At 44.1% G+C, this 26,566-nt stretch overlaps 1 protein-coding gene across 1 annotated transcript; it reads right to left on the reverse strand.

Annotated features, from left to right (window-relative positions):
* Positions 1-415: 415 nt before the first annotated feature.
* SERPINB5 (serpin family B member 5) lies at positions 416-26,230 on the reverse strand. Its single transcript, XM_059041305.2, has 7 exons — positions 26,125-26,230; positions 19,873-20,047; positions 16,706-16,843; positions 14,059-14,176; positions 10,977-11,119; positions 6,273-6,440; positions 416-2,285 (listed from the first exon to the last, which is right to left on the reverse strand). Exons 2-7 carry the CDS (start codon positions 20,038-20,040, stop codon positions 1,893-1,895), a joined length of 1,128 nt encoding a protein of 375 aa, XP_058897288.1. The 5' UTR covers positions 20,041-20,047; positions 26,125-26,230; the 3' UTR covers positions 416-1,892.
* Between the last annotated feature and the right edge of the window lie 336 nt (positions 26,231-26,566).

Raw genomic sequence — 26,566 nt, forward strand, 5'->3', positions numbered from 1 at the left:
TCACTTTTTGTACTCAACATTTATTGCAGTGGGGGAATCATTCTATCTGAGCGCTCGGCAGAGACAGGAAAAGGGCTGCGTTGAATATTAGGTTCACAGATACCATAACTGATTTAAAACAAATGTACATGACATTGACACACACACACAAAAAAAGTACTTAAGAAAAGAAAACATTTTAGGCATATACAGCTTAACTTGATAAAATTACATTTCGAGGTAGGTCCCAAAGTGGGAAAGGCTGGAGAAAAGTTCCATGGCCTCCTGCGAGGCCTCTGCTTTCACCATACACTTTTATGTCATCGGGAGTCTTTCTACCACTTGCCTGGTCCTTCCCTCCCCAGGATGAAAGGGGCTGCAAGGAGGAAGCAAGAGCCGGTGGGCAGAAAGGAAGACCAGGAAATAGGGGCAGTCATTATCCTTATTCCTTTTTATTCGACATCAACCCCCGTCCCCAAAGCATTTTGTCAATGGAGGGCTTGGTTCTATTTCAGAATGGTGAACCTAACTTCATGGAAAAAAGCAAGTCATGTAATTCAATAATATTTAATTGTCAACAGCATAAAAGAAATTCGATATTGAACCTTCGGAGTAAGAAGAAAGTTGAACCTATTTACAACAAAGCCAGAGGAGCCAGAGGGGAGGGCCGTCACCAGATCCAAATCTTCCATGCCGCCCTGTTTCTGTAGTGAATTAGCACATGAACTGGTGACATAAATAACTTCTCAGACACGTCCTTAAAAACTGCAATTGTTGTAGGTTCCCAACCAGCTGTCTACAGTAACTAAACCCATAGGCTTCGGAAAAACGCAAGTCACAGCAGTGTGAGCATATCAATAGCTTTAGTCACGTATCCCAGCAGCGTGAAGTTCCTCCCCGGTTCCCACGATCACAGCACACAGAGAGACAAGTCCCTTCAACACTCATAAAATTCTTTTATTGTCTGCTGTGAAAGTCCCCGTGCATTTAAGCCCTGGTGGTCAGACATCCACCAGCCTGTGAGCCGGTTAGCATTCCCTGCCGGTGGTCTCCCACCAACCCAACCACCAGGTAGGGGTTCTATCAACAGTGAAAGTGAATTCTTAATTCTGAGCGACCCCTTGAGGTGCTGCCCTTTGGTTACTACAGGTGCAGCACTCCAAAATTTCAAAAAGTTCTGAAAACAAAGTTTTTTCATAAGTGGGAGGCACACTGATTTGGCAGCAAAACCGGATACTTATGGGCTATCTGGAGTCTTCATTTTGGGCGGATAAGTCTACATTTTGTGGCAGAAATATTAAGATGTTGATTTATAGGCTGCTGCTCCAGCCTCTATCAATGGAGATCCATAACATACAGTATGTGCAACAGATTATCTTTCTAAAATCTCCAAAAATCAGAATTTGAAGGAAATATTTGTCCCGCAGGGTTTAATGTAAGGAGCTGTGGACATACAGTAGCCTGAACGTATGTCCAAGTTTCACTGGCTCCAGGAAAGTTTTGCAAAGCCCATGTACCAGTTTCTTCAGTCTTTCAGGGAAAAGCAAATATCTGGAACATTCTGTATCCCGGTGATGGAAGGCTAGGCTTTGGTAATAAAATCCTCCAGATCCTCCTTATAGGAATTTTCTTTGTGAAAGACTGTATTCCTGCCAAAAACCCTAGATAGTTTGACAAATGATAATACATATCTTTTCTCTAAGGTGATTCCTTTTCATTGAAAGTATTGTCTTTTAAGGGGGTGGGAGGGAAAGAACAACAACAACAAAAACAAATTGGAAAAAGGGCCTATTAGTGTGAATACCAGCAGCTTCCTGATCCAGCAATATTAACAATTTATTGTATTTAGAAAATGATTCTCGGTTGCAGAGTTTACAGAGAAGTCGGGTGGGACTTAGCCTGGGCTCTGCCACTTAAGGAGAACAGAACTTGCCAAAGAAAATGATGTTTCGAGTTCTGTTGTGCCGGATGATGTAAATAAAGGGGTGGTCGGCATTGAATTCATCCTTGTGTTGCAGGATTCGTGATCCTGGCACCTCTATGGAATCCCCACCTTCTTCAGTTATTTCTAAGCACACTCTGTGAATGACATTTGAGAGGGCCACTCCCTTGGTCTCTGACATTCCAGAGAAATCAGATGTATTCTCATTAAAGATGTTTTTCAGCCCTAAATTTTCCAGACTAGCCTTGGAATCAATCATCTTTTCCACCTTAAATTTTGGAATGGAGACTTTGACTTTAGCATTGGCCATGGCACTGGGATTGGTCCACTGCAACAGCGTCTCCGAGTTGAGTTGTTTTTCTACCTGAAGGACAAAAAGGAGAGGAAATTGTTTATTTTATTTCCAATTGTAAAAGATCCTCCTTGATTAAAAACATAGAATGTCACTGGGAGCCCTATTTGGAAGCAGTACAGATGGTTCATCAGAGATGGAATCAGCCCTGCAGTTTTGGTGCGTGACTAGGTTCTCTTAAAAATGGTCCACCGGGCTTCCCCGGTGGCACACTGGTTGTGAGTCCGCCTGCCGATGCAGGGGACGCGGGTTCGTGCCCCGGTCCGGGAGGATCCCACATGCCACGGAGCAGATAAGCCTGTGAGCCATGGCCGCTGGGCCTGTGCGTCCGGAGCCTGTGCCCCGCAACGGGAGAGGCCACAATGGTGAGAGGCCCACGTATCACACACACACACACAAAAAATGGTCCACCCACATAGAGCTACCATATGACCCAACAATCCCACTCCTAGGCATATATCCAGAGAAAAACATAATTCAATAAAGATTCATCCACACCAATGTTCATAGCAGCACTATTTACAATAACCAGGACATGGAGGTAACCTAAATGTCCATCAATAGAAAAATGGATAAAGAAGTTGTGGTACATATATACAACAGAATATTACTCAGCCATAAAAAAGAATGAAATAATGCCACTTGCAGCAACATGGATGGACGTGGAGATTGACATACTGAGTAAAATAAGTCAGACAGAGAAAGATAAATATCATATGGTATCACTTATATGTGGAATCTAAAAAAAATGGTACAAATGAACTTATTTAAAAAACAGAAATAGAGTCACAGATGTAGAAAACAAACTTACGGTTGCCAAGGGGGAAAGCAGGGAATCAGGGGGAGGGATAAACTGGGAGATAGGGATTGACATATACACACACTACTATATATATAATAGATAACTAATAAGAACCTACTCCATAGCACAGGGAAGTCTACTCGAAACTCTGTAATGACCTATATGGGAAAAGAATCTAAAAAAGAGTGGGTATATCTATATGTATAACTGATTCCCTTTGTTGTACAGCAGAAATGAACAAAACATTGTAAATCAACTCTACTCCAATAAAAATTAATTAAAAATAAAAATGGTCTACCCAGCTACCTAGTTTTGTTCTCCTCCACTTACTCCACAACAATGGTCCCTTTGTTCTGAAATTTATGAGGACATTTCTTTTAACTATATATTTTTTTTTTTTTGCCATACGCGGGCCTCTCACTGTTGTGGCCTCTCCCGTTGCGGAGCACAGGCTCCGGACGCGCAGGCTCAGCGGCCACGGCTCACGGGCCCGGCCGCTCCGCGGCATGTGGGATCTTCCCGGACCGGGGCACGAACCCGTGTCCCCTGCATCGGCAGGCGGACTCTCGACCACTGCGCCACCAGGGAAGCCCTCTTTTAACTATAGAGTAGCTCTATAGAAATGAACGCATGGATTATGATGTTGCATGGATAATAGTGAAACAAATATAAAACTAGAAAAGTTTTTATGCATAATATTTATTGAATGCTTATTTTGATTTCTCTGCTAGGAAGTCTAGAATACTCGTGCCCTAGACATGGTATCAAGTTTCATAACTCAAATTAAAGCTAAAGTTACTCTTTTTAAAATGAGAATTTGAACTGTCTAGGATCATCCTTTAAGATCATAGGTGATGAATGCATCTATTTCAGTTGGCTATTTTTAAAATGAGAGATATGCAATGACACATAAAATGATTTAGTCATAAAATTCTTCACTGAGCAAATCTTAATTGCTCCTTGCCCTTCCAGTTTCCCCACTGGCTAGAGGAGAAATACACGTACAACAGAGAATGATACTACCTTGACTATAACTACCTGAGGCGACCCTGCACTGAAGTTACTCACGTGAAACCTATAAAACTCAGGGAGATGACAAGGTCACAAGCTGGCCACAAGTTTTTTCAATGGGAGAAGGAACCACTGGATTCTCTCGCTAAGCTAAGTATTTTTTCATGGATACTGCTTTATTTAAGACAAATTATTAAGACCAAAAGATTGTCATAGGTAACTAGAATTTTTGAGCCAAAAAGTCTAGTCTCTTGGCCATTTACTACCTGAGAGTGAGAAGACAGGAGAAAATTCATCCATAAATCAAAAGTCATTAAGAAGAAAAAATAAACTTTTTCCTCCATTGTATGGGTCCAATTGTGTCCGCCACTGCTCCCGGCCAAAATCCATGTATTGAAGTCCTAACCCACAGTGCCTTGGACTATGACTTCATTTGGAAATAGCGTCCTTGTAGGTGTAATTAATCAAGGTGAGATCATTAGGCCCTAACCCAATATGACTGGTGTCCTTTTTCTAAGAAAGGAAATTCCGGACACAGATACAGACACACGCTCACACAGGGAGAATGCCTTGGAAGACGAAGGCAGAGATTGAAGTGATGTGTCTACAACCAAGGAAAGCCAAAGATTGCCGGCAAATCTCCAGAAGCCGGGATGGACAGATTCTCCCTCACAGCCCTCCGAAGAAACCAACCCGCAGATACCTTGATCTTGGACTTTTAGCTTCCAAAACTGTGAGGCATTAAATTTCTGTCGTTTAAGCCACCCACTTTGTGATACTTTGTGATGGCAGCCCTAGCAAACTAAGACCATGTGTATCCTGGAATATACCTTCTGAGACTCAAAAGATCATCTTCTTTCGTTCTGTACTCTAACAACAACAATAACCAAAAAAATGGCGTGAGGGTATTTTAAGAAAGTAAAGTGTGAGACAGCTGAATAATGGCTGCAAGAAAAAAATGAGACTAAGGCGTGAAGTGCAGTAAAAAAGAGAGAGAGGAGCGAACAGAAGAATGAAATGGGAATCATGATTCAGTTAATAAAGTGATGGATAAAACATAGAATCAAAGTAGCAGGTAGGATGGCGACCAAGTTAGACTGTCCCCTGGAAAGTCAGGGAGTAACTGAGGTGTGACGGAAGATAAAGCAGGTGAATCCTGGGTTGGTCAAAGAACCCCTCCTTCTTCCTGGTGGAGGGCGGGGGGGCCCAGGTGGAGGGGAGCCAGGAAGCCCGGAGGGCGGGGCTGAGGGAGAACAACGGGTCTTGGGGCTGCAGGGGGCTGACAGAGCAGAGGGGAAGCTAGAAAGTCATTCCCAGGCAGGTGTGAAACCTCTACTGTCAGTTAAACCTTGTGTCTCTACCTGTATAAAAGCATAATAAAACCTTGTATACGTGTGTGCACTAAAAGGACTTTTCAAAAACCCATAGAACATGCAACACAAAGCACAAGCCCCAAAGCCGACTGTGGGCTTGAGCGAATGTGTCAATTGTAACACACCCACCACACTAACGCAAGGTGCTACCCACAGGGGCTTTTGCCTGGAGTTAAGAACACAGATTCCGGGCTTCCCTGGTGGCGCAGTGGTTGAGAGCCCGCCTGCCGATGCAGGGGACGCGGGTTCGTGCCCCGGTCCGGGAGGATCCCACGTGCCGCGGAGCGCCTGGGCCCCTGAGCCGTGGCCGCTGCGCCTGCGCGTCCGGAGCCTGTGCTCCGCAATGGGAGAGGCCACAGCAGTGAGAGGCCCGCGTACCGCAAAAATAAAATAAAAATAAAAACAAAACAAAAAAAGAACACAGATTCCACCTTCCTGGGCTCACCTTCCAATTCTATATACCACCCACGAGTTCGTGACCCTGGACCAGTTACCCACCCTCTGTGCCTCCAGCCCCTCGTGGGTAAACGTGAGTAGGGTAATATTATAGTTTCTAACTCCTGGGCCTGCGGTGAGAATTAGATGAGCCAGTGCGCATGGGGAACTTACAGCTCCTGGCACGTTATAAGTACCAAATAAACGTTAGCTGTTCTAACATTGAGGAGAAAGGCCCCCAAAGAACCATGAAATCCTTAGAGACCAATGAGCAAGTGAATCAAGTTAAGGCAAGGCTGCCGCGGCCCCACAAGCACCGCCCAAGCATCGCCTCGGCTCCGCTGCGCCTGCGCGCTGGACGCCCGCCTCCCTCCTCACCTGTTCCAGGCCCGTGGACCCGAGCTCCACATCCTTGGGTAGGAGGATGAGCATGCTGAGGTGCTTGTTTTGAAAGGGAAGCTCTATGAGCTTACAGTCGATACCGTCGACGTGGCCCATACAGAACGTGGCCTCCAGGTTCATCATTTGCACTGGTTTGGTGTCCGTCTAAAAAAGGAGAAGACATTTGCTCTGCTTGTTTTTCTCACACGCACCCCCACACCCCTCTATAGACACACAACTAGACACACACATACTCATAAATTCGTTCCTGTTATAGTTTCACGTCATTATGGCTTAAAGAGGCAGGCAGGTAATCCACACCATCAGAGACTGTCCTGTCAAGAGTTTTTGATTTCCTTTGAAAAGTCATTCATGTGCTTTATAATTACAGGAACTAGCCATAATATAATACTGTATTTGCATATATAAAACATTAAAAATAAGACAGGCTGACTGGAAATACAGGCAAACTTTAATTTAGCCTTTATGGATGCCTGTAATTACAAGCTCTTTAAACCGTTCCTGGTAGAGCTCACTTGAAAGTAAATTCCAGTGCAAACCCACATGTCCATTTATGTAGCTTTTCCTTATACAATGCCTAATATGGAAAAGTTAACATATAGCAGAACAAAACCATGCTTGTTTTGTTCTCCGTCTGCCTTCGGTTTTAGTCACCCCTCCCTCGGTCCCCTCTTCCTGCTCTGATCTGATTAGAGATAAGAACCTTGGTTTTTAGTCTCAAATGTGATATAAACATACGCTGTGACCTTCAGCAAGTCACTTAACCTGTCTGGGCCTCAGTTTCCTTGTCAGTGGAATGAGGGGATTGGAAATTTCAGAATGATGTTTCCCTCTGGAGAGGAAGCAGGGAGGTGGAGGGGTGGTGGGGCTACACAGGACAGTGCAATTCTTGCTATATTTTTTCTTTAAAATATCTGAAATAAGGCAAAATATAAAGATTTTACAAAGGTGGTTGTTGGTACATTGGTGTTTGTTATACTATTCTCTATAATTTTCTGTATGCTTGCAATATTTTATGATTTTAAAAATTAAGAATGATAACAAACAAAATTATCTCCAAGTCTCTTCCAGCTCTTATCACTCAGGCCTTTCTCTCCAGGCAGCATCCCAGGACTTTTCTTCTCCTCTGTGTCCCCATTAATATCTGACCTTGTATCTCTGCTACAGAGGTGACTCATTTACTGAAGAAAAATTAATTCATACTAAGGAGTAAAAGACTGAGAGTAATTTAGTGCAATTTATTGTCTTGGTTTATACCTCCCATGGGATATTTGCCTGTTAACCAAACCTCTCTGGGGGAAAATTTCAAACATCATATCAGGTCTGCAGGAATAATATTACAGTAAAGGTTTTATCTGGGATCTTCAAACGGTAAACTGAACCTTACCCAACAATATTTTCAAGCAAAGCTAGACTTTACTTATTTTATTTTTTGTACATACCTCTATTGTAACACTTGTCACAATGTTAGAAAATGTATGTATGTGACACCCCCACCCCAACTAGACTACAGTCAAAGCAGAAACCATGTCTTATTATCTTGGTATGTCCCAGCACATAGTAATTGCTCACTAAATATTTGGTTGATAAATAATTGAAGACTTTGACTCTGTGTGTAACCAGAAACAAAATTATGGTTTTAAAATAAACATACTACTTTTGAAATGAACTGGTAATTCTTCCACATATTTCCCTCAAAGAGGTATAGATTTGTCTAAAAATCTCCATCAGGTTAGATTACTAATAGTTTCTGAATTCACAGAAGCTGTGACCACCAAAAACGGTCATCTATTTCATTTATCAGCACTGACTATGCATACAATAATCCCATTTTCTAAAACATAAATTAAGATGTATCTTCTGAAAACAGGACTAAGTAACGACCATCCCAGAAAATATCCAATACTGTGTGTGTGTGTGTGTGTGTGTGTGTGTGTGTGCGTGTGTGTGTGTGGCGGGGGGGGGGGCGGTGCACACACGTGAGTGTGTGTGTCCACCTTTGTCAGGATAGGTATTTTATTTTTGGCCACATTGGGTCTTCATTGCTGCTTGTGGACTTTTTCTAGTTGTGGCGAGTGGGGTCTACTCCTTGTTGTGGTGTGTGGGCTTCTCACTGCCGTGGCTTCTCTTGTTGACGAGCATGGGCTCTAGGCACGCGGGCTTCAGTAGTTGTGGCACGTGGGCTCAGTAGTTGTGGCTCACGGGCTCTAGAGTGCAGGCTCAGTAGTTGTGGCGCATGGGCTTAGTTGCTCCGTGGCATGTGGGATCTTCCCGGACCAGGGCTCGAACCCATGTCCCCTGCATTAGCAGGTGGATTCTTAACCACTGAGCCACCAGGGAAGCCCTGTACTAAACTTTTAATAATATAACTTCATCAATTTAGTCTAACCCTTAAAAGAGACACCAAAGGACATGAGAAAAGATTTAGTAACATCACCCCAAAAGTTCAGGAGCTGACAAAAGCAATTCAAAGGAAACAAAGGAAAAGTAATAGCGCCTGCATTCAAAAGCAGGGTATATCCCCAGGCAACCTTGAATCCTGTTTTATTTTTTTGTTTGGTGAACCGCTGAGAGATCAATGGCATGTAAAATTCTTATTAATTCTCTTCCTAGAGTCTGAGTCTCCAGGACATGACATGACCTAGCTTTATGATTTAACAAGAATAAAGGAATTGCACACATTCCTCCTCCCTTTATAAAAGACACCCATTAACATTTTCTTAAATGTAAAAGCCACAGATCTGAGGGTGGTCGGCTCAAAAGTCCATGGTGAACTCACTCACTGTTACCTGGTTCTGATGATGTTCTGGGCTGGCCCTGCAGCCGGTATGAGAAGCACCACGTTTCAGGTTTCACTTAAACATTCTCAAGGCCCCTTTGCCAGCCCTTCCCAGGGAGGAGAGCCAATCCTAACCACTCTGGAGGGGACACTCCGTGAGAGCGTCACTGGGGCCAACACTTGGTCCCCGCTCACAGCAGAGGCTAAGTACAGTCATGTTTAACTTTAGCTCCAAATGAAAGGCAACACTAAGAAAGTCAAAAAGCCGTGTTTAAAACTCAGGGACCCATATGTGAAAAATACAGAGTCTAAAGAAGTAATTGTTTGGTGCCTGGTGTCTGAGACAGAGCCCTGAGTGCAGGGTCAGTCTTGGTCCTGGCTGGCAGCAATGAGAAGACCACTGTAATCTGGGAAGCCAAATGGAGGAGCAGCTAGTAGATGGGGACCGGGCTCCCTCCCTAGGACCACGGAGGTTTTTAGTAGGTAAGGAGCACACTCAGCGATTATTGTCCTCTCCCAGTGAAAACGGCCCATGGATCTTGCACAGGAACCCATGGTGGTCTCAAAAGCCAAAAAGGTTTTGTTTGCTATTGGCTGTTTAATCAAACTGATCCTTACAGATCGGTCATTCATTCAACAAACATTTGCTGAGCACCTACTAATGTGTCAGGGACTGGGCCAGGAATTATAGAAACTGAGGTGGGCAAAACATTATCCCTGCCCTTAAAAGTCCATGCACTAGTAAGAGATCTAGATAAGTAAATAAATAATTAGATTTCCGTGTGGAAAACACAGCTGGGGCAGGGGATCTGGGAGGGGAGGGCATGGGCTATGAATACAAATGCTGTGGGTACACACAAAAAGTCATGGAAACCAGTCCAGTTAATTCAGGTATAGACTGTATCTTGAAGGTCTTTCCTTCCTGGGTTCTAGCACTAAGAAAGTACAATGATAATACTTGGCAAAAACAAAAGTGATTAATGCTAAGTACTCTAGGTGCTGAGAGAGACCTGAAAATTAGAATTGATGCACAAGAGTTACAGGGTAAATGAGCTTCCTTCCGAGATTGTGCTGACTGACTGACGCACAGTTCTGAGTCTGCATTCTTAACACAAGCCAGGTCTCATCAAATGAGACCAAATCACACCATCCTATAGATTCCTGGGGTTTCCTAGGGCCTCTAACGAAATGGGTCAGTTTTCCAGTCGCAGTTCTTTGGTTTCATTTATAGAGGAGGCACTTTACCTATTTATATGAATTATTTTTGGCATGGGATATGGCTTCATTATTCGCTCAGTAGTATTCATGAGACTTCCCTGCGATACAGGTAGCTATCGTCATTCTTCACCATAATGAGTCCCAGCACTGCAGACGAGTAAGCTATGCTTTTTCCTTCACAGCCAGTGAGTACCTCAAAGCATCTTTTAAATGAAAATATCAGAACCATTTACTTCACTGTTAACAGGTGAGAAATGAGATCACAGAGGAGCTCATTAATCTGGAACAAGATTCCCAAATGGTCAATGTTTCGTGATGATCCAAAGGCCTCTAATGCTGGGATTTGGTTTGTTTCTTTCCTTTTCCTTTCTTACTAATGGTCCCAAACATCTGTAGTTATTTTGTGGTTGGTGATTTAGCTTTACCCACTGTGTTAGAAGCTCTATAAACTCTCACTCAGATCAGACCCTGAGGACACTCTGGAAAAAGAGAGTCTCTGGCTTATGGTTCTTTTTCTACACTTAAACAGCCCCCACCCCTCCCGGCTGTTGTCTCAGGAAAAGCACATTACCTCCTGTGCCTTAATTTTCCTCATTGGAGTGAAGTCCTAGGGTCCCTTGTGTTGCTCTAATTTTTCAGATCTATAATTGGAATGCTTTGACTGCAACACGCAGCCCACATACCTTATTGATTCTGAAAGGGCATTCTTTGGTTTCTGATTCAGGAAATTTCTTCATCCACTTTCCAACAAAGTAGGCAGCATTAACCACGAGGATTTTGGTCTGGTCTGTTACACTGTTGTCAGCTAAAACGTTCTCAAAGCGGCCTGCAGGCAATGTCAGGAAATCACAGAGTTGCACGGGGCTGTGCTTGCAAGCCACCTCTGATGTCCCCATGCAAATCCACCGACTGGGCGTTTAACCCTGGCTAGAGCCGCGCCACGCACGGCCTGGTGGCCCAGACCAACTCATTTAAGAAAGACCCCTTTTTCCTCCTTGCATCTTGCCTCAACCGGACTTTCCAAAGAGACCTGGGGGGTGGGGAGAGAGTCAGGGGGAGAAGGGAGGGGGAAAACGACGGAAGAGGAGCAAGAAGAAAAGCACAAGCTACCACTGTGGAAGGCCCATTCTGTCCGAGACGATGTGCTAGACGCGTACGTGCACGGTATCTTGCATCGCCCCCCACTTTATAGATGAGGAGGGTGAGACTCCACGTTAAGTGCCTCGCCCAAGATGATGCATGAGCAAGGAAGGGGGAATTCAGGATTCAAAGCCAGGTCTTTGTGACTCCAGAGCCTGTGCTCGGGAAGGAAAATGCAAGAAAGCTTACTTTCCACCGGGCCCTGTGCTCGGAACTGTCACGCGTCTTATCTCACTTCCCTCGTGATGATCCTGTAGGGCAACGGGTCATTATCCGCATCTCATAGCTGAGGACGCTGAGGTTCAGAGAGGCCAGGTGGCTTTTCTGGTTCACTGGGCTGCCAAGCACATCTGAAGCCAGGTCAGCGCTCTCCGCTTTACCCCGCAGCTCACCGCCCCCTCCCCAAGTCACACTGTTTTGTTTGCATCCTGGTCAGCTGTAAGGACCACCTCAAGCTCCATAACAATTGTAATTACCGTAGTGCTCAAACCCCCAACAGCCAAAACAGGTGGTGATAAAGCCTTAATAAAATGAAGTCCTCGCCTTTGACTAGCATTGACTTTTTTGCTAAGGATATTTCATTTACCTAATCTCTGCTCGGGCCCATTCCTGCGCCTGTGACTAGGTGTGAAGGGTCCTGTCCTGGTTTCATGCTCTGCGGTCGCCATCTTAAAATTCTTAATGCAGCTTTTAATATAAAGGGCCCTGTGTTTTCATTTTTGCACTGGGACCCACAAACGATGTAACCTGTCCTGCCAGTGCTGTATGATGGGTCAAATATGTAATAGCACCACTGAAGAAGTGGGGAGCTAGTAAGTGCTGGTTAACTTCAACCTCGAGCTTCTGGTTTCAAATTCAGAAGCCTTTTCACTAAACTACGTTCTCCGGTAAAAAACTCAAATTTATGAAGATTTTTAAACAGAGTCCCTTGGAGAGAAAATGCAATTCGTTAACCATTTGAAAAGCAAAACTGGGGGGCTTTTCCTGGCAGTCCAGTGGTTAAGACTCCGAGCTTCCACTGCAGGGGGCACAGGTTTGAACCCTGGTCAGGGAAATAAGATCCTGAATGCCGTGTGGGTGGCCAAAAAAAAAAAAAGCAAAACCGTCACACAGCAATTTAAATGGGAGCTGCCTTTCATGTATACATTTTAAAATTGTGCCTTTTGTGGCCGCCTAGAGAGGTGGAATAGGGAGGGTGGGAGAGAGGGAGACGCAGGAGGGAGGAGATATGGGAACATATGTATATGTATAACTGATTCACTTTGTTGTAAAGGAAAAACTAACACTATTGTAAAACAGTTATACTCCAATAAAGGTGTTAAAATAAAAATAAACCTAAAAAAAAAAGTCTAAAATTGTGCCTAACCTGGTATTAGTTAGACCAGAGTTTTCTTTACATATGAAGCCAAAGAAAATTCATTTCATTAATAAATATATATCTATGTACACATTTGTGTGTGCATATGTATCTATGGCTACCATATATTATTTTGGCTATCATATATTATTTGTTAGCATATATGATCTAATTTAATCCTCACAACGACCAGGTACAGGTTAAATCAAGGAATATGTGCCCCATTTTACAGTTCAGTAAACTGAGGCTCCATATCCAAATACCTCAGTTAATAAGTGGCAGTATCTGGATTTGAATGTAGGTCTTGAATGACCTCCCAGACCATGTTCTTTCCATGCCCCACCCTGCAGTTATAGCGGGGGCCCCCGGCATTCCTGAGTCAGTGCGGCAAGAGGGCCGCCCTGGCATTCTCACAGGGAGTGTCTCTCCTGCCGCAGAAGTATGTCTCTCCCCAGACTTCGGTGACTGCAGTGGCACCTGAAAAACCCAGTTAGCTCTTTCACAGTGAGGTGCTGTGTCCCAATAGCTGCCTCCCTATACAAATACTGTACAAATATGTCCCCAGGGAAGGGGGACGTGAACACTGATTTGCACCCAAGCTCATCTTAGCTCCAATTCCTTTCTAGCAAGGAGCACAACTCACAGAGAATTTTAATGGAGGGAGGAGACAGGAAAGGGAGAGGCCTGAGGGAAGTGCTGAGCAAAAGGCAGGACCAGGTGCAAGCTGCAGAAGAGACCCCGGGCCCCGGGGCTGTCAGAGGGCCAAGGGTAAGGAGAGTTGTGAGACCCGAGACAAGCTTCCACCATGGTTTGTTTCGTTCTGTTTTTTTCTACATGTGTATTTGATTATCTAAGACCTTTTGTCTTTTTTTCCTTGACAAACGTGTAGAATTTTTGAGCCAAAAGTGGCCTCAGGGCTCATCAAGTTATAGGCCAAGCCCTTCATTTCCAGATTGAAAAACCAGCCTTGGAACTGGCCCAGAGCTGTACTTTGTTGGAGGTACATCCAAGCCTCCAGAAGGGCATGTGGCAGCCCGTTTTAGCAGACTAAACCTGAAGTACTCAGAACTTCTGCCAACTGATGATATGATGCAGGAAATGCCCAGAAATCCAAGTGGGTGAATTGGCTCGATGGACAAGAAGTTAGCTTGTATACCGAAAACATTCAAAGAACCCTCCAGACGTTCAATCTTATGCGTAGCAGATTCATGAGACGATATGGTCTGTTTACTTAGTGATTTATAGCAGAATAAGTCAAGGATACTTGCCATCTGTGAGTTCCTTAACTGCGTTGTTGATCTGACCTTTTGTTTCCTCCAATTTATCTTTGAAATCAACAGTCACCATTTCATTTGCATAGGGTCTCTTGGTAGAGCTGATGAACTCCTGAAAAACATCCAGTTCGAAAAATCACGAAGTCCTTAAAGTCTGTAGTTAAACCATTATGTTGGTACACAATTCTAGCACAAGGACTTTCAAATGTCTACTACTATGGATACTCCTTCAAAATCTGTAACACTATATAAATTGAAACCTTATGTAAAAATCAATGAATTTTCTTTGTATTGTTTCATTTGTTCAATTCTAAGACAATATCAATTATTAAATGCCTCCATCAATTTAGCATCAGTTTTGGGGGAGAAAAGAAACATTATGCTACATGCACACAACAATTATAATATGAATTCCAATTTTAGAAACATTAAAATGTACATACAGATAAAATGTAAATTTATATATGTATGTCTTAGAATGGAAGAAATGTACAGAAAAGAGAACTCTATGAGAAGAAAAATCTTATCCACACTGAAATAAATAAATATTCTAAAGATGCTTGCTACTCAAAGTGTGGTCCAAGAACCAAGACCTGCAGCATCACCTGGGGCCTTGTTAAAATGCAGAATCTCAGGCCCCACCCCAGAATCAGAATCTGAATTTTTAACAAGATTCCCAGGTGATTCATCTGCATGTTAAAGTTTGAAACACAGTGCTGTAAGGAACAGAGCAGTTCTTCTAATTATAATGCTTGTTAAAAATGCAAAACCCGGGACTTCCCTGGTGGCACAGTGGTTAAGAATCTGCCTGCCAATGCGGGGGACACGGCTTCGAGCCCCGGTCCGGGAAGATCCCACATGCCTCGGAGCAAATAAGCCTGTGCACCACAACTACTGAGCTTGCGCTCAAGAGCCGGCGAGCCACAACTCCTGAGCCCGCGTGCCACAACTGCTGAAGCCCTCATGCCTAGAGCCCGCGCTCCACAACGAGAAGCCACCTCAATAAGAAGCCGGTGCACCACAACAAAGAGTAGCCCCCGCTCGCCGCAACTAGAGAAAGCCCGTGCGCAGCAACGAAGACCCAACGCAGCCAAAAGAAATAAATTAAATAAATAAAATTTTTTAAAAAGAAAAGGCATTAAAAAAAAAAAAAAGGAAAACCCTAAATCCCATCCCTGGTGATCTTGATTCTAGTGAACCAACGCCAGGAATTTGCACTTCTAACACCCAGGTAGTTCTGATACGGGTGGCCCTCCTCAAACCACACTTGTTTGTACTGTTACTAGTAAAATTATAGATGATATACAACCAACAGGAACAATGGAAACAGCCTTTTAAAAAATTCCTTGCAACTCCCGGTTTGAAATAATTCAAAATGTTGAGTGGAAGGTCAACCAAACTAAACACAGCTTGATTAAATGTCATGTCACTTCACTTCCTAAGCACAGGACTCCTTGGATTTTTTTCAGAACAACTACAGCCTTGCCCAATTTGATTCTGTTCATTGCAACCCAACCTTGGGACTGAGTGTTACCATTTACTGACAGAGCTAAGAACATTCCAGAGACTCAGCAAGATGAAGGGCCTCCACTGTCTTCACTGCCAGCAACAAAATGTGTTAAGCATCACCAAGGACCACCTAGGGAGTTTTAAAATTCTTTCCACGCCCAGGCCCCAACCCACATCTCGGTATTTCTTTAATTCCCCGGGGGGTTGTTGGAAGAAAGCCTGTGTATATGTGTCTTTAAGCAGTAAGAATAAACTCACAACAACATCTAATGACCTATGTCCTCAAAAGATCCCCACCAGAAAAACAAATACCTACTGCCGAAAGTAGTAAAACTATGGCAAAATATTTAACTGGTGGTCTACCTTTTAGATTTGGAAAGCTTGAAATTCTGACCATCCAAACACAAACTGAATCAAGGCGACATAACTACAGTAGAGAATAAACACTATGCAGCCGAGGATGTTGGCTGTGTGTGTTTCAAATACATATTTTTTTAAGTATTATGATATACTCTGGATCAGATTTAAGAATATATATGTGTTCTTTATATGATTCCTTCAAGAAATAGCTGAAATTACCACCTCTACCTTGTATAGATCCCCACCTGAACAGCCTCATAAAACAAACAAGACCAGTTTATGACCAATGAAAACTTTTAATTCATACAGTTATGATTTTTCTCACTGATTTTGAGAAACATCAGGAGAACTTTGTGTGCCTGAACAAATAAGGTAAAGAACTTAAAATGTTGTCCCAGGCTCTATGCCCTGCTGTTTAAGAACAAAGATGTTTAAATCATGAGCTGTCTTGCATCTATAGAGACACATTTATTAGAGAGTAATAATCCCATTCTCCATTTCTCTCAGTGAGGAAGCTAAGAGGAAGGGTGGAATCTGTGGGTGTTTTAGAGGGAAAAGGAAACTCACAGCTTCTTATATTTTAAGTTAAAATATGTGACTGCGATTGATTCCCTCTAGATTCAACCTCTCCATTAGGACTAATTTATTTTAAATAAATCGTAAATGTGTCCTAGGAATGATTTTCACTGACAAGAAGTTGTTGGTCTAACCATGAGAACGTGTCACCCCTGATAAAACTGTTGAGTCTTGCTAATTGATTTGAACCGCTTACCGTGGAAAGATTCAGAGATTTGTCTACGTAGAGCCGTTTGATTAGTTTCAGGGAATAAAAGGAACTAAGTTTGTTGACATCCAATGTTACTGTCTGAAATCCAAAGGGCACGTCTTTGACATTTTCAAAATGAAGGACCTGTGAAGAGAAAAAAATCCATTACCTGTCAAGCACTGCCTCTTACCACGGCGGTGGACACGTGGTCATGGTCTACCTCCTCGGGGTTGGTCCTGAGGTATCTCCTGGCTCTGTTGTTCCCAGAAGCAAGGCTTCTCAACCTCAGCACTGTTGACAGTTCAGACTGGATACTTCTATGTCCGGGGACCGGCGGGGGCAGGTGCTATCCTGGGCATCACGGACCTACTAGGTGTCAGTAGCACTCCTTCTTCCATTTGTGACAACAAAAATGTATCCAGACATTGTCCAATGTCCGGGAGAGGGGTGAGGGAGGGGAAGGGCAAATTGTCCCCAGCTGAGAAACACTGCCATACAGATACACTTCTCTTGATTTAACTAGAAGGAAATTTCGCCCTTTCTTCAAAGTGATGCCTCCATGCTCTTTTCCAAACTTGGAAAAGACGGAAGGAAGCTGGGTTATAATTTCTATCCAATTTTGAGAGAAGAAGAGAGAAATTAATACCGAGAGACAATCATCAGGCAGGTATCAGATTCCAGGATAGAGGTGTCCTTAGCCAGAGCCTATCCAGTCTCTTTAGTTGCTCTAACAAGTGCCAAATGGGCTGATATGTCACTTATGGTACGCAGCTGCCATGCCATCGATGGGCTACAGTTAGGGAGGCTTTGCATCCCACCCTGTACCTACTAGAAATGTCATCTGGCCCAACTCTTCAGAACTGTACTTTCCCCTCTGTAAAATGAACTGAGAACACCTACTCTTCTGACGTGCTATGAGGATTACAGATATTATATGTTAAGACACCTAAAGTAGCATATGGATTCAAAATGTTAACAAGTATTCTTATAGTAATATTCTAAGCCCCTTAAAACTAGGATGCTATCTTCTGGAAGACCTCAATCCTTTTATTTTTTTCCTAACTTTTCTTTTGTTTCAAAAATAGCTCCGCATCTCCTCTGCTCCATGGCTCCCAAAACATGATGTCAGGATAAGGTGATTTTCTCCTCACTCCTAACTCATAAGAACCCTGCCCTGAGGCCACACCTCAGGTGACCACTAAATGGGCACATTGCACCAACGAGTCACACGGCCTCCGTGCTGCAGGGTCAAACTGGCCGGTCCGAGGCTGTACATAACCCTCAGGCCTAATGACAGGCAAACAGACCGGAGAATTAAAGAACCCAAGTAACCACTGGGGAGACAATTGCATGTACTGAAAAGACCTTTATTATTATTCCTGAGGAACAGACCCACTCCCAGGAAGTCCTCTTTTCTATCTCTTCTCTAATGGGAGATGAGAAATGAGGAATGAGAGATGAGGTAGGGATTGTGGGGTGGAGTTGAAAGAGGAGGACGGATGAAAAGGTACAGCTTCTCTTCCCACAAAGGAAGTTTCCTTTTCAAGTTCCACTCAGTTTCAAGCGTAAATTTGCCATCCTGACACAAATAACATTTTGCGGGTCATATTTTCGGGGGATTTATAGGTAAAAGATGTTCCCTTTTTCAATGCTTATGAGCTCGTGAAAAGAGAGATTCTGTTGAACTAGAATGATCCATGGAAGAATAATAATGGAATGCAGTTAGAAGGGTTTTCACTTATTATCTAAAGGTAAATGGAGAGGATTGGGGGGTAGGGGGTAAGAGGCTGAGCTGCTCGAAATGGGAAGGAGGTCAAAAGGTACAAACTTCCAGTTATAAAATAAGTCATGGGGATATAATGTACAGCATAGTGACTATAATTAATAATCCTGTATATTTGAAAGTTGCTAAGAGAGTGGATCTTAAAAGCTCTCATCATTAAAAAAAAAGATTTTTTTTGTAACTGTGTATGGTGACAGACATTAAGTTGACTTATTGTGGTGGTCATTTTGCAAAATATACAAATATTGATCATTAGACTGTACCCCTGAAACTAATATAATGTTACATGTTAATTATACCTCAATTTTTTAAATAATAAAAGTAAATAAGGACTTAAAATGTAACAGTATAGAAAATCATCTCATTTGAAGGTCTAAGAACTTTACAAAGATACTCAGCCATAGCCAAAAAGAAATTCTTAAAAATTTTTTATTTATATGTGTACACACATGTATACATACTCCTGTGTGCGTGCGTGTGTGTGCGTGTGTGTGTGTGTGTGTGTAAAACATCATCTTAGTCCATTCTTCTCAACTGGGATATTCAAATCCCAGGGAGTATTCTAAAACATAAGCAAGCACAATCCATCTTCTTATTTATCTATGTTACTTAAAGGTAGATAATTTCAAACATTATTTCTGTATTGAAATAAACATGGATATATTCTATCTATCCAATAGGGATATAGAATAGGGTAGAATATATTATAGAGCAGAATATAGTTCAGGCTGCATTTTAATATAAAGGATGATTCTGTAAATAAATTTCGTGCATAAGACGGGGGTGTAGATTTACACTCTTTCTGGTCAGGATATTTGCAGTGGAACATTTAACAAACATCACCTTGATTGATGCTTACAATATAACGGGTAGAAAGATGTCAGGTGACTTGCCAAAGGCCACTTGTTAGTGGCAAACTTGTGATCGCCTAGCAGATCGCCACGTTCTCCACAACAACGTAGTACCTGTTCTAAAGATGGGTTGCGGGACACATAAATGAGCTTTCACATTTAAAAATAGATTAAAAGAGTGCTGGAAATGGCAAACCTCTCATTCCTGAGCAATTCTGATCACAAAGCCTCATTCCTTTATCCCCAGGCACCACCTGTGTGGTTTTTTTTTTTTTTTTTTTTTTTTGCGGTATGCGGGCCTCTCACTGTTGTGGCCTCTCCCGTTGCGGAGCACAGGCTCCGGACGCGCAGGCTCAGCGGCCATGGCTCACGGGCTTAGTTGCTCCGCGGCATGTGGGATCCTCCCGGACCAGGGCACGAACCCGTGTCTCCTGCATCGGCAGGCGGATTCTCAACCACTGAGCCACCAGGGAAGCCCCCACCTGTGTGTTCTTATAACTCTGCTTCCACTCAAAGCAGAAACAAGGCATGAGGCTTACCTGTCCAATTTCGTTTGCTGTGTCACCTTTGGCACCCACTTGAAGCAGTGACAGAGAGGTGGAGAGACAGATTGGAGAGAAGAGGACGTTGCCCGCTGGCTCCTTTTCACACAGTTGTTTGAACAGGTCAACTGCAAAAGCCGAATTTGCCAGTCGCAGGGCATCCATTGTGGGCCTAGAACAAAGAACAAGAGTGAGGTTATTTCTAAATCATCTTTAAAGTGTTCTCAACTGCATTTGGCCAACGCAACAAGAATCCTAGTCAAACCAAGTCATGGTCTTGGGTAGAAGAGAGGAAGGAAGGAACTTTCAGTAAATGAAAATTTAAAAGCCAGTGGTAAAGAAACTCCTGCACAAATGTCCTAAGATCTGAACAGCCAACACGTGAGGTCCTCTGTGTGTACAGCTCTGTCCGGAATCTCCAAATTCGAGCCCACTTGGCTACGATGGCCTCTGCACGTGGTCAGAACAATGGACAGCACTGAGTTGGTTTTATTTATCCATATTGTTTCAATTAGGATTTAGATTAAAGCATACAAAATTGAATTTTTTGTAGATCAAAAATAGTCAAATCACAGCAGTTTTGTGTGATTCAAGTTAATATTTAGTAAGTGATATGGGCTGCATTGTGTCCCCACCACCACCGCCCAAAAGGTAGGCTGAAGCCCCACCTCTGGGCACCCGTGAATGTGACCTTATTTGAAAATAGGATCTTTGCAGCTTGAATCAGGTAGAGGTCATCAGGGTGGCCCTAACCCAGTAAGACTGGTGCCCGTTTAAGAACAGCGGAAAAGACACAAAGACAGACGTGCGGAGGGAAGATGATGTGAAGACACAAGGGAGGACACCATATGGCGACAGAGGCAGAGATTCTTGGAGCAATGCTTCCACAAGCCAAGCACACCAAGGTTCACAGGCAACACCCGAAGCAAGAGAAAGGCACGGAACAGATTCTCCCCTAGGGTTTGCCGAGGGAGCAAGGCCCTGACGGCACCTTAATTTCAGAATTCTGGCCTCCAGAACTGTGGGAGTATGTCTCCACTGTTTTAAGCCACCCAATTTGTGGTACTTTGTTACAGCAGCCCTACGGGATTAATAAAGTAAGTAATGCCTTAGTAGGGCACCCGGCACGTAGCGATATTTAATCAACAATGGCTATTATTGTTTTTGTTGTTAGTGCATTACCTACTATGTGGAAGACACTACGAAAAGTATAAGGATCCCCCCGAGCACCCCCTCCCTTTCTCCGAGTTTTCCATCTCTTTGGGCAGATATGTATACAAATAAGCAGAATGCCATGCCATGTGAACAGCGAAACAAGTAACATGGGAGTTAAAGAAAAGAGAGGGCAGCTTCATCTAAAAATACGGAGCCAGGGCTCCCCTGGTGGCGCAGTGGTTGAGAATCCGCCTGCCGATGCAGGGGACACGGGTTCGTGCCCCGGTCCGGGAAGATCCCACATGCCGCGGAGCGGCTGGGCCCGTGAGCCGTGGCCACTGCGCCTGCGCGTCCGGAGCCTGTGCTCCGCAACGGGAGAGGCCACAGCCGTGAGAGGCCCGCGTACCGCAAAAAAAATAATAATAAAAATAAAAATAAAATAAAATAAAAATACGGAGCCGGGTAAAGTGGAAACAGCAGCAGCGAGCCTCTGGTCTTGCCTGAGAACTCTCGTTCTCATCACCCCCAGAAGACATGACACTGCAGGTCGCCGGGCAGGATGTGCCCCCCACTGGCAGACAAAGCATCACCACTCAAGACAGAGGGCTTCCCTCAATCGGGACTCAAGGATGTGTTAAAGTCAAATGCATGAATAGGATCTCAATTTTGCACCTCATACCTGAACAGAAATTCAAAATGCAAAGACGTGAGAATAAGATCAAGGAGGGGGCCCTTGGTCTTCAAATAGTTCTTTGGAATTCTCTCTTTTATGGGACATGTGGCTTGTGTGTAGGATGGAAGCAAAAAGATTATACTATATCTTGGAATCTGTAAAAACAAGCTCATTACCAAAAAAAAAAAAAAAAAAAAAAGTTTTGTTGACCCGTTCACGCTCAGTGGTCATCTCCAGTGACTGCTTCCTCCTTTGTCCAAAAAGTACAGCTAAGTGAACTCAGTGTTCTCGTTACGTGCCTACAATAAGGTAATCTGAAGTCAGGGCAGGCATCTTACATTCCTTTAAGGGCTACTACCTCCTGCTGTCTCATCTGGGGAGAGCTGGGGGCCATGAGATGAGAGCGAACTCTCAAGGGAAGCAGACCAGCATGAGGAAGGCAGAGGGTAATTAGACAGAAACAGAAGCGTGTGTCCACCGCAGGGAAATGAAAAGAAACTTCCTAAAACGTTTGGGGAATCCCAAACAGAGTTTCAGGACGAGAAGTCTGGCTTTCCCCAGCAGCAAGTTCAACACTGACATTGCTGAGTTCATATATGACTAAAATTCAATAGGAGCTATTCCTCTACCAAATAGAAAAAGCCTAAATGAGGTATTTCTTCACCAAATACAGAAACCTAAACCCAAACCCCTGCGAACTTCTCAAAGCTTCAACAACCCAAGGCCTAACCACATACCAATGATAGCATGAAAACACACCAACTATGTTTTAACGAGCCCAGGTAGTTCTCCCAGCCTGCACTTCCAACCACCCAGGAGGAGAGATTAGAATAATTTTGCATCATTTATAACAAACTTTGAAGTTTGATGTCTTCTGTGTTTTTAAGGCCTTGGAGTAATCTGCTGAGGGAGTTTGACGGCAGACACCTAAAAGTGGATCCCAGAAGTGGATCAGAGTGTAAGTAAATGCCATTTTGTTCCACTGAAGCATCATTCATTCATTCATGATAACATTTAGCAATTCATTTCATCTAAATGGCTCTATGTGAATACAAGATCATGGTGGCTTTAAGTACAGTTAATTACACAATATAATTAACACTTTGTTGCAATTCAAGGCTTAGACTCAGTCCCTGTTGGAGAATGTAAATCAGGGCACACCTAACATCTGAGGTGTCTATAGGGGCAAATGATCACCAACTAAGTAATCAATCAAATATTCCCTGATAAATCTAATCAGTGGCTTGGTGGTTAGTGGCAAGTGACTTAAAAACACTGTAAAGCTGATTTGGTCTGAGACAGTTCAAGGGATGATTTTGGCCACAGCCAATTGCCACCTCACTGAGGTGTGAGATGCAGCATTTAAACAAATCTCAGCAACTTTAGCAATACACACCCAGCAAAATGGGTCAGGTTCCTATGCAGACCATTTTGCATGAGCAAATGCTATAAAAATTAGAGGTACAAGAGTAGAGATTAGCAATTCCTGCGTAGTAAATTTACATATCTAATGACCTGTTCAGGGTGCTAAAATCGCTGCAGATTCTTTTCATTGTATTATTCCATTGTTACAGAGACAACTTGTTTCATTTTCAGGGAAACCTTCTAAGGATTAGAACAAGTAAGGAGAATTTAATTTACAGCATCAACCTAGAAAACACCACATCTTTCATTGATTTCAATGTTTAAAAGCCACTTTTAATCAGGGAAACGTGAAATGAAAGTTTAAGTAGTAATAAACAAACAACAAAGAAATGCAGCAAACAAACAAACAAGAAGTTGTAAGAGCTTAATTGTAAAGTTGCCTGTTTTGTTTTTATTGTTTGCAATGCATCCTAAAGCCATAAACCTTTAAAGGGGCACGAGACCTTGGATGGATTTAGTCTGGCCCCATCTCTTCAGTTTACAGATGTGGAAAGGGAAGCACACAGAGACGAAGTGATTCTCCCAGGCCACCCACGCGGGGAGTGAGAGTGGTCAAGCCAGAACTGGCACTCACTCTTCTATGTTCCAGCCTGGTAGTTCCAGACCACATCTATCACCTTCCTTCTTGGTAATGGTGTCTTTGCTGGCATTTGTTCTCTCAGGAGTCTTTAGAGTTCCAAAAATCCCACGTGTCCTGGATTACCCCTTTAGAGATACCAAGATACCTTACATGTTTCCTTTTTTTTTCTTACATGTTTTCTTTTTTAAAATCAACACAAAACTTTTTTTTTCCTGATTTTCCAACTGGCAGAAACTCATGTTCTCTTTCCACTCTTTGTGTTGCAAACTATCAATCGTATATTGCTTTCATTTAATAAGTATTAACTGAGAACCTAATAACGCGTGTCAGGCACCTGATCTAGACATTAACAAATCAAAGGTGGACATAGCAGCATGGTTCCTGCCTCCGAGAAGCTGTCACCTAGTGGCATGATATGTGCTGTAGGTGTGATGGGTGTTTTGATGGGGGCACAAGTTATCACGCAACCCTTAGGGGAGACAGCGCACCCATAGCAGAAATCTCAGTGAGCTCTCCTCAGAGACAGCGACGTCAAATAAGTCGCACTACAGGTTCATCCTAAAGAATAAGGAGGAGTTAGCCATGCAAAAAGGTGTGCCAGAGAGAACTGCTAGTTCAGAGACAGCAGGCAGTCCCCAGATGAATGCAGACATGGGCACTGGGGTGTGTGGAGGCGTGGGGAGGTCAATTCTCTTGACTCACAGGGGCTCGCTGGCCACTGCATCAAGATTTCTAACGTTTTTAATGCATCCAAGCCAATATTCCCCGAACTTTTCATCTGTAGACCATTTGGTGGAAACAATCCTTAGGCAATACCTTTGCCTAGTACAGCAACTACAGTGGAATGCCTAAAAACACAGTCTGTGCTGTTCACTTTCTAACCTCACAAGGAAAAAAGTCAGAGGCAGATTAAGAAAATAGGAGATCCTGCAGCTTCTGCCATGTGAAAGAACAGCATGAGGAGTAATGAGGTGATGAAATGAGTAAATGTACTTGAAGAGTGCTCTGTCAGCGGGAAAGGACAATGTAGCTCTTAGTAATAAGGCCAACTGCTTAATTTCCAGCGGCCGGGGAGCCTCTGCTTTGCTCAGATATTCTGAGCCGTCATATCTGCTCCCATCTGGTTAGAAGCCTGATCTTGACCGCTGAGCCATCCCACCGCTGCCTAAAGCAGTAAAACAGGGCCAGACTCACCACGCCAGGATGACCAAGATTGCTGAGACTTCATACCTTCAACGTGAACCCACAACCCGGAGGGACTGAAGTGGCAGAATTCAGGTGCTCAGAAGCAAAGATATAAACCCACTGACTCACGTAGAGAATCCTTTCTTCAGACAAGCTTCCATCTCTCCACCCATCCAGGAACCCATCAAACACCTGCATATATTGTCGGGGACTGAGGTTTTGACGCACCCAATTCTATTCAAAACCTCTTCAGCAATGTAGGGGTGACAAAGCTGTTAAGAAAATTCATGGTGACCTGGAAAAGTCCAGGAGCCGTGAGTTTGAAGACTTGGATTCCACTTCATCCTGTCCCATATAAGCCAGGGGACTCTGGACGCCACTTCTCCTCCGTGAGCCTCCCCTCCTCATCCACAAAATGGGGGGTGGCGGAGATGTGAGTCGAAGGATGTATAAGACCCCTCACCCCTGGGAATCTGAGCCTCATCTGATTATGAGCCTACAGAACAGCCTGGCCTGTTAAATTGCTCTTCAGTGTGACGCGCTGAAAACAAGCCATCAAAACAGTAGCTTCTATGAGGAAGAAGCTATGAGCCAACCTATTCGAAAAGTCGTCCAAGAACACACATTTTTGAAATCTGTAATTTGCTTCAAGTATCTTGAAGCCCAGGAATAGGGAGGGAGAATACTTCCCGCCTGGAAGAACGCAGTTGCAAGTAAATGGACACCCACTGGCTGCTTTAAAAGGCCCAAAAGAACAGCAGTCCCGCAGTCTGAATCTCAGCCCACAGCGCCAACGCGAGAAGGTGAGCCCGACGCTCCTGTGCGTCTCCACTTTCTTCAGGTTTGGGGCACCACACCCTTTCCGAAACTAGCACCGCAAAACTCATTCTGAGTTCCAGGGCAGGGCTGGAAACGTCCTCGGAAATACTTGCTCCTCGGCGAATCACTGCTGGGCCCTTCCAACACCAAAACCTCCCGGCCGTGCTGCTTCTTCATGCTCGGACCTTGTACTTTTAAGGGATTTTGCTCCCTACACGGCATGCCTGGTTCCCAAAGCACTGGGCCCTGGAAATGCTGCCCATGTAGCGGGGGGTAGCCGTACGGAAGCTGACATCCCACTCTTGAAAATAAGCCATTCTGTCCGCTGTGTTCACCGTCTCAAAGAACTATTTTCTTTTAAGACTTGCCAAAAAGAGGGAAATCACCACCTTGCTACCTGCACTTTGCTTACCTGAAGTCACAGCGATCGCACGACCAGGGAAAAGGAAAACCGGATGCGGCAGGACCTTGCTGTGGGGCAGAGAAGCACGCTGCTCGCTCACTTGAATGCCGGCCGGGCCCACGCCCACTGTGGCCACGCCCAGCCTGCCCTCCCTCCGTCCGGCCGGGCCCACGCCCACTGTGGCCACGCCCAGCCTGCCCTCCCTCCGTCCGGCCGGGCCCACGCCCACTTTGGCCACGCCCAGCCTGCCCTCCCTCCGTCCCTCCCACTCCTGCCCTGGCCCTTACTCAGGCCTCTTGGCAGCTTGTCCGTGATTGAAAAGAGTGGTTCGCGCTGAAGTTGCTGTTGTCTGCACAGCTTCTAAAGGCCTGCGACAGGCTCAGGCAGGACGGGGCTGTCGGCGGACCGTGCCTTAGGCCGAATACACGCACACATACGGAAGGGCAACCCT

This window comes from Kogia breviceps, chromosome 15 (assembly GCF_026419965.1).
Source record: "Kogia breviceps isolate mKogBre1 chromosome 15, mKogBre1 haplotype 1, whole genome shotgun sequence".
Lineage (NCBI taxonomy): Eukaryota > Metazoa > Chordata > Mammalia > Artiodactyla > Physeteridae > Kogia > Kogia breviceps.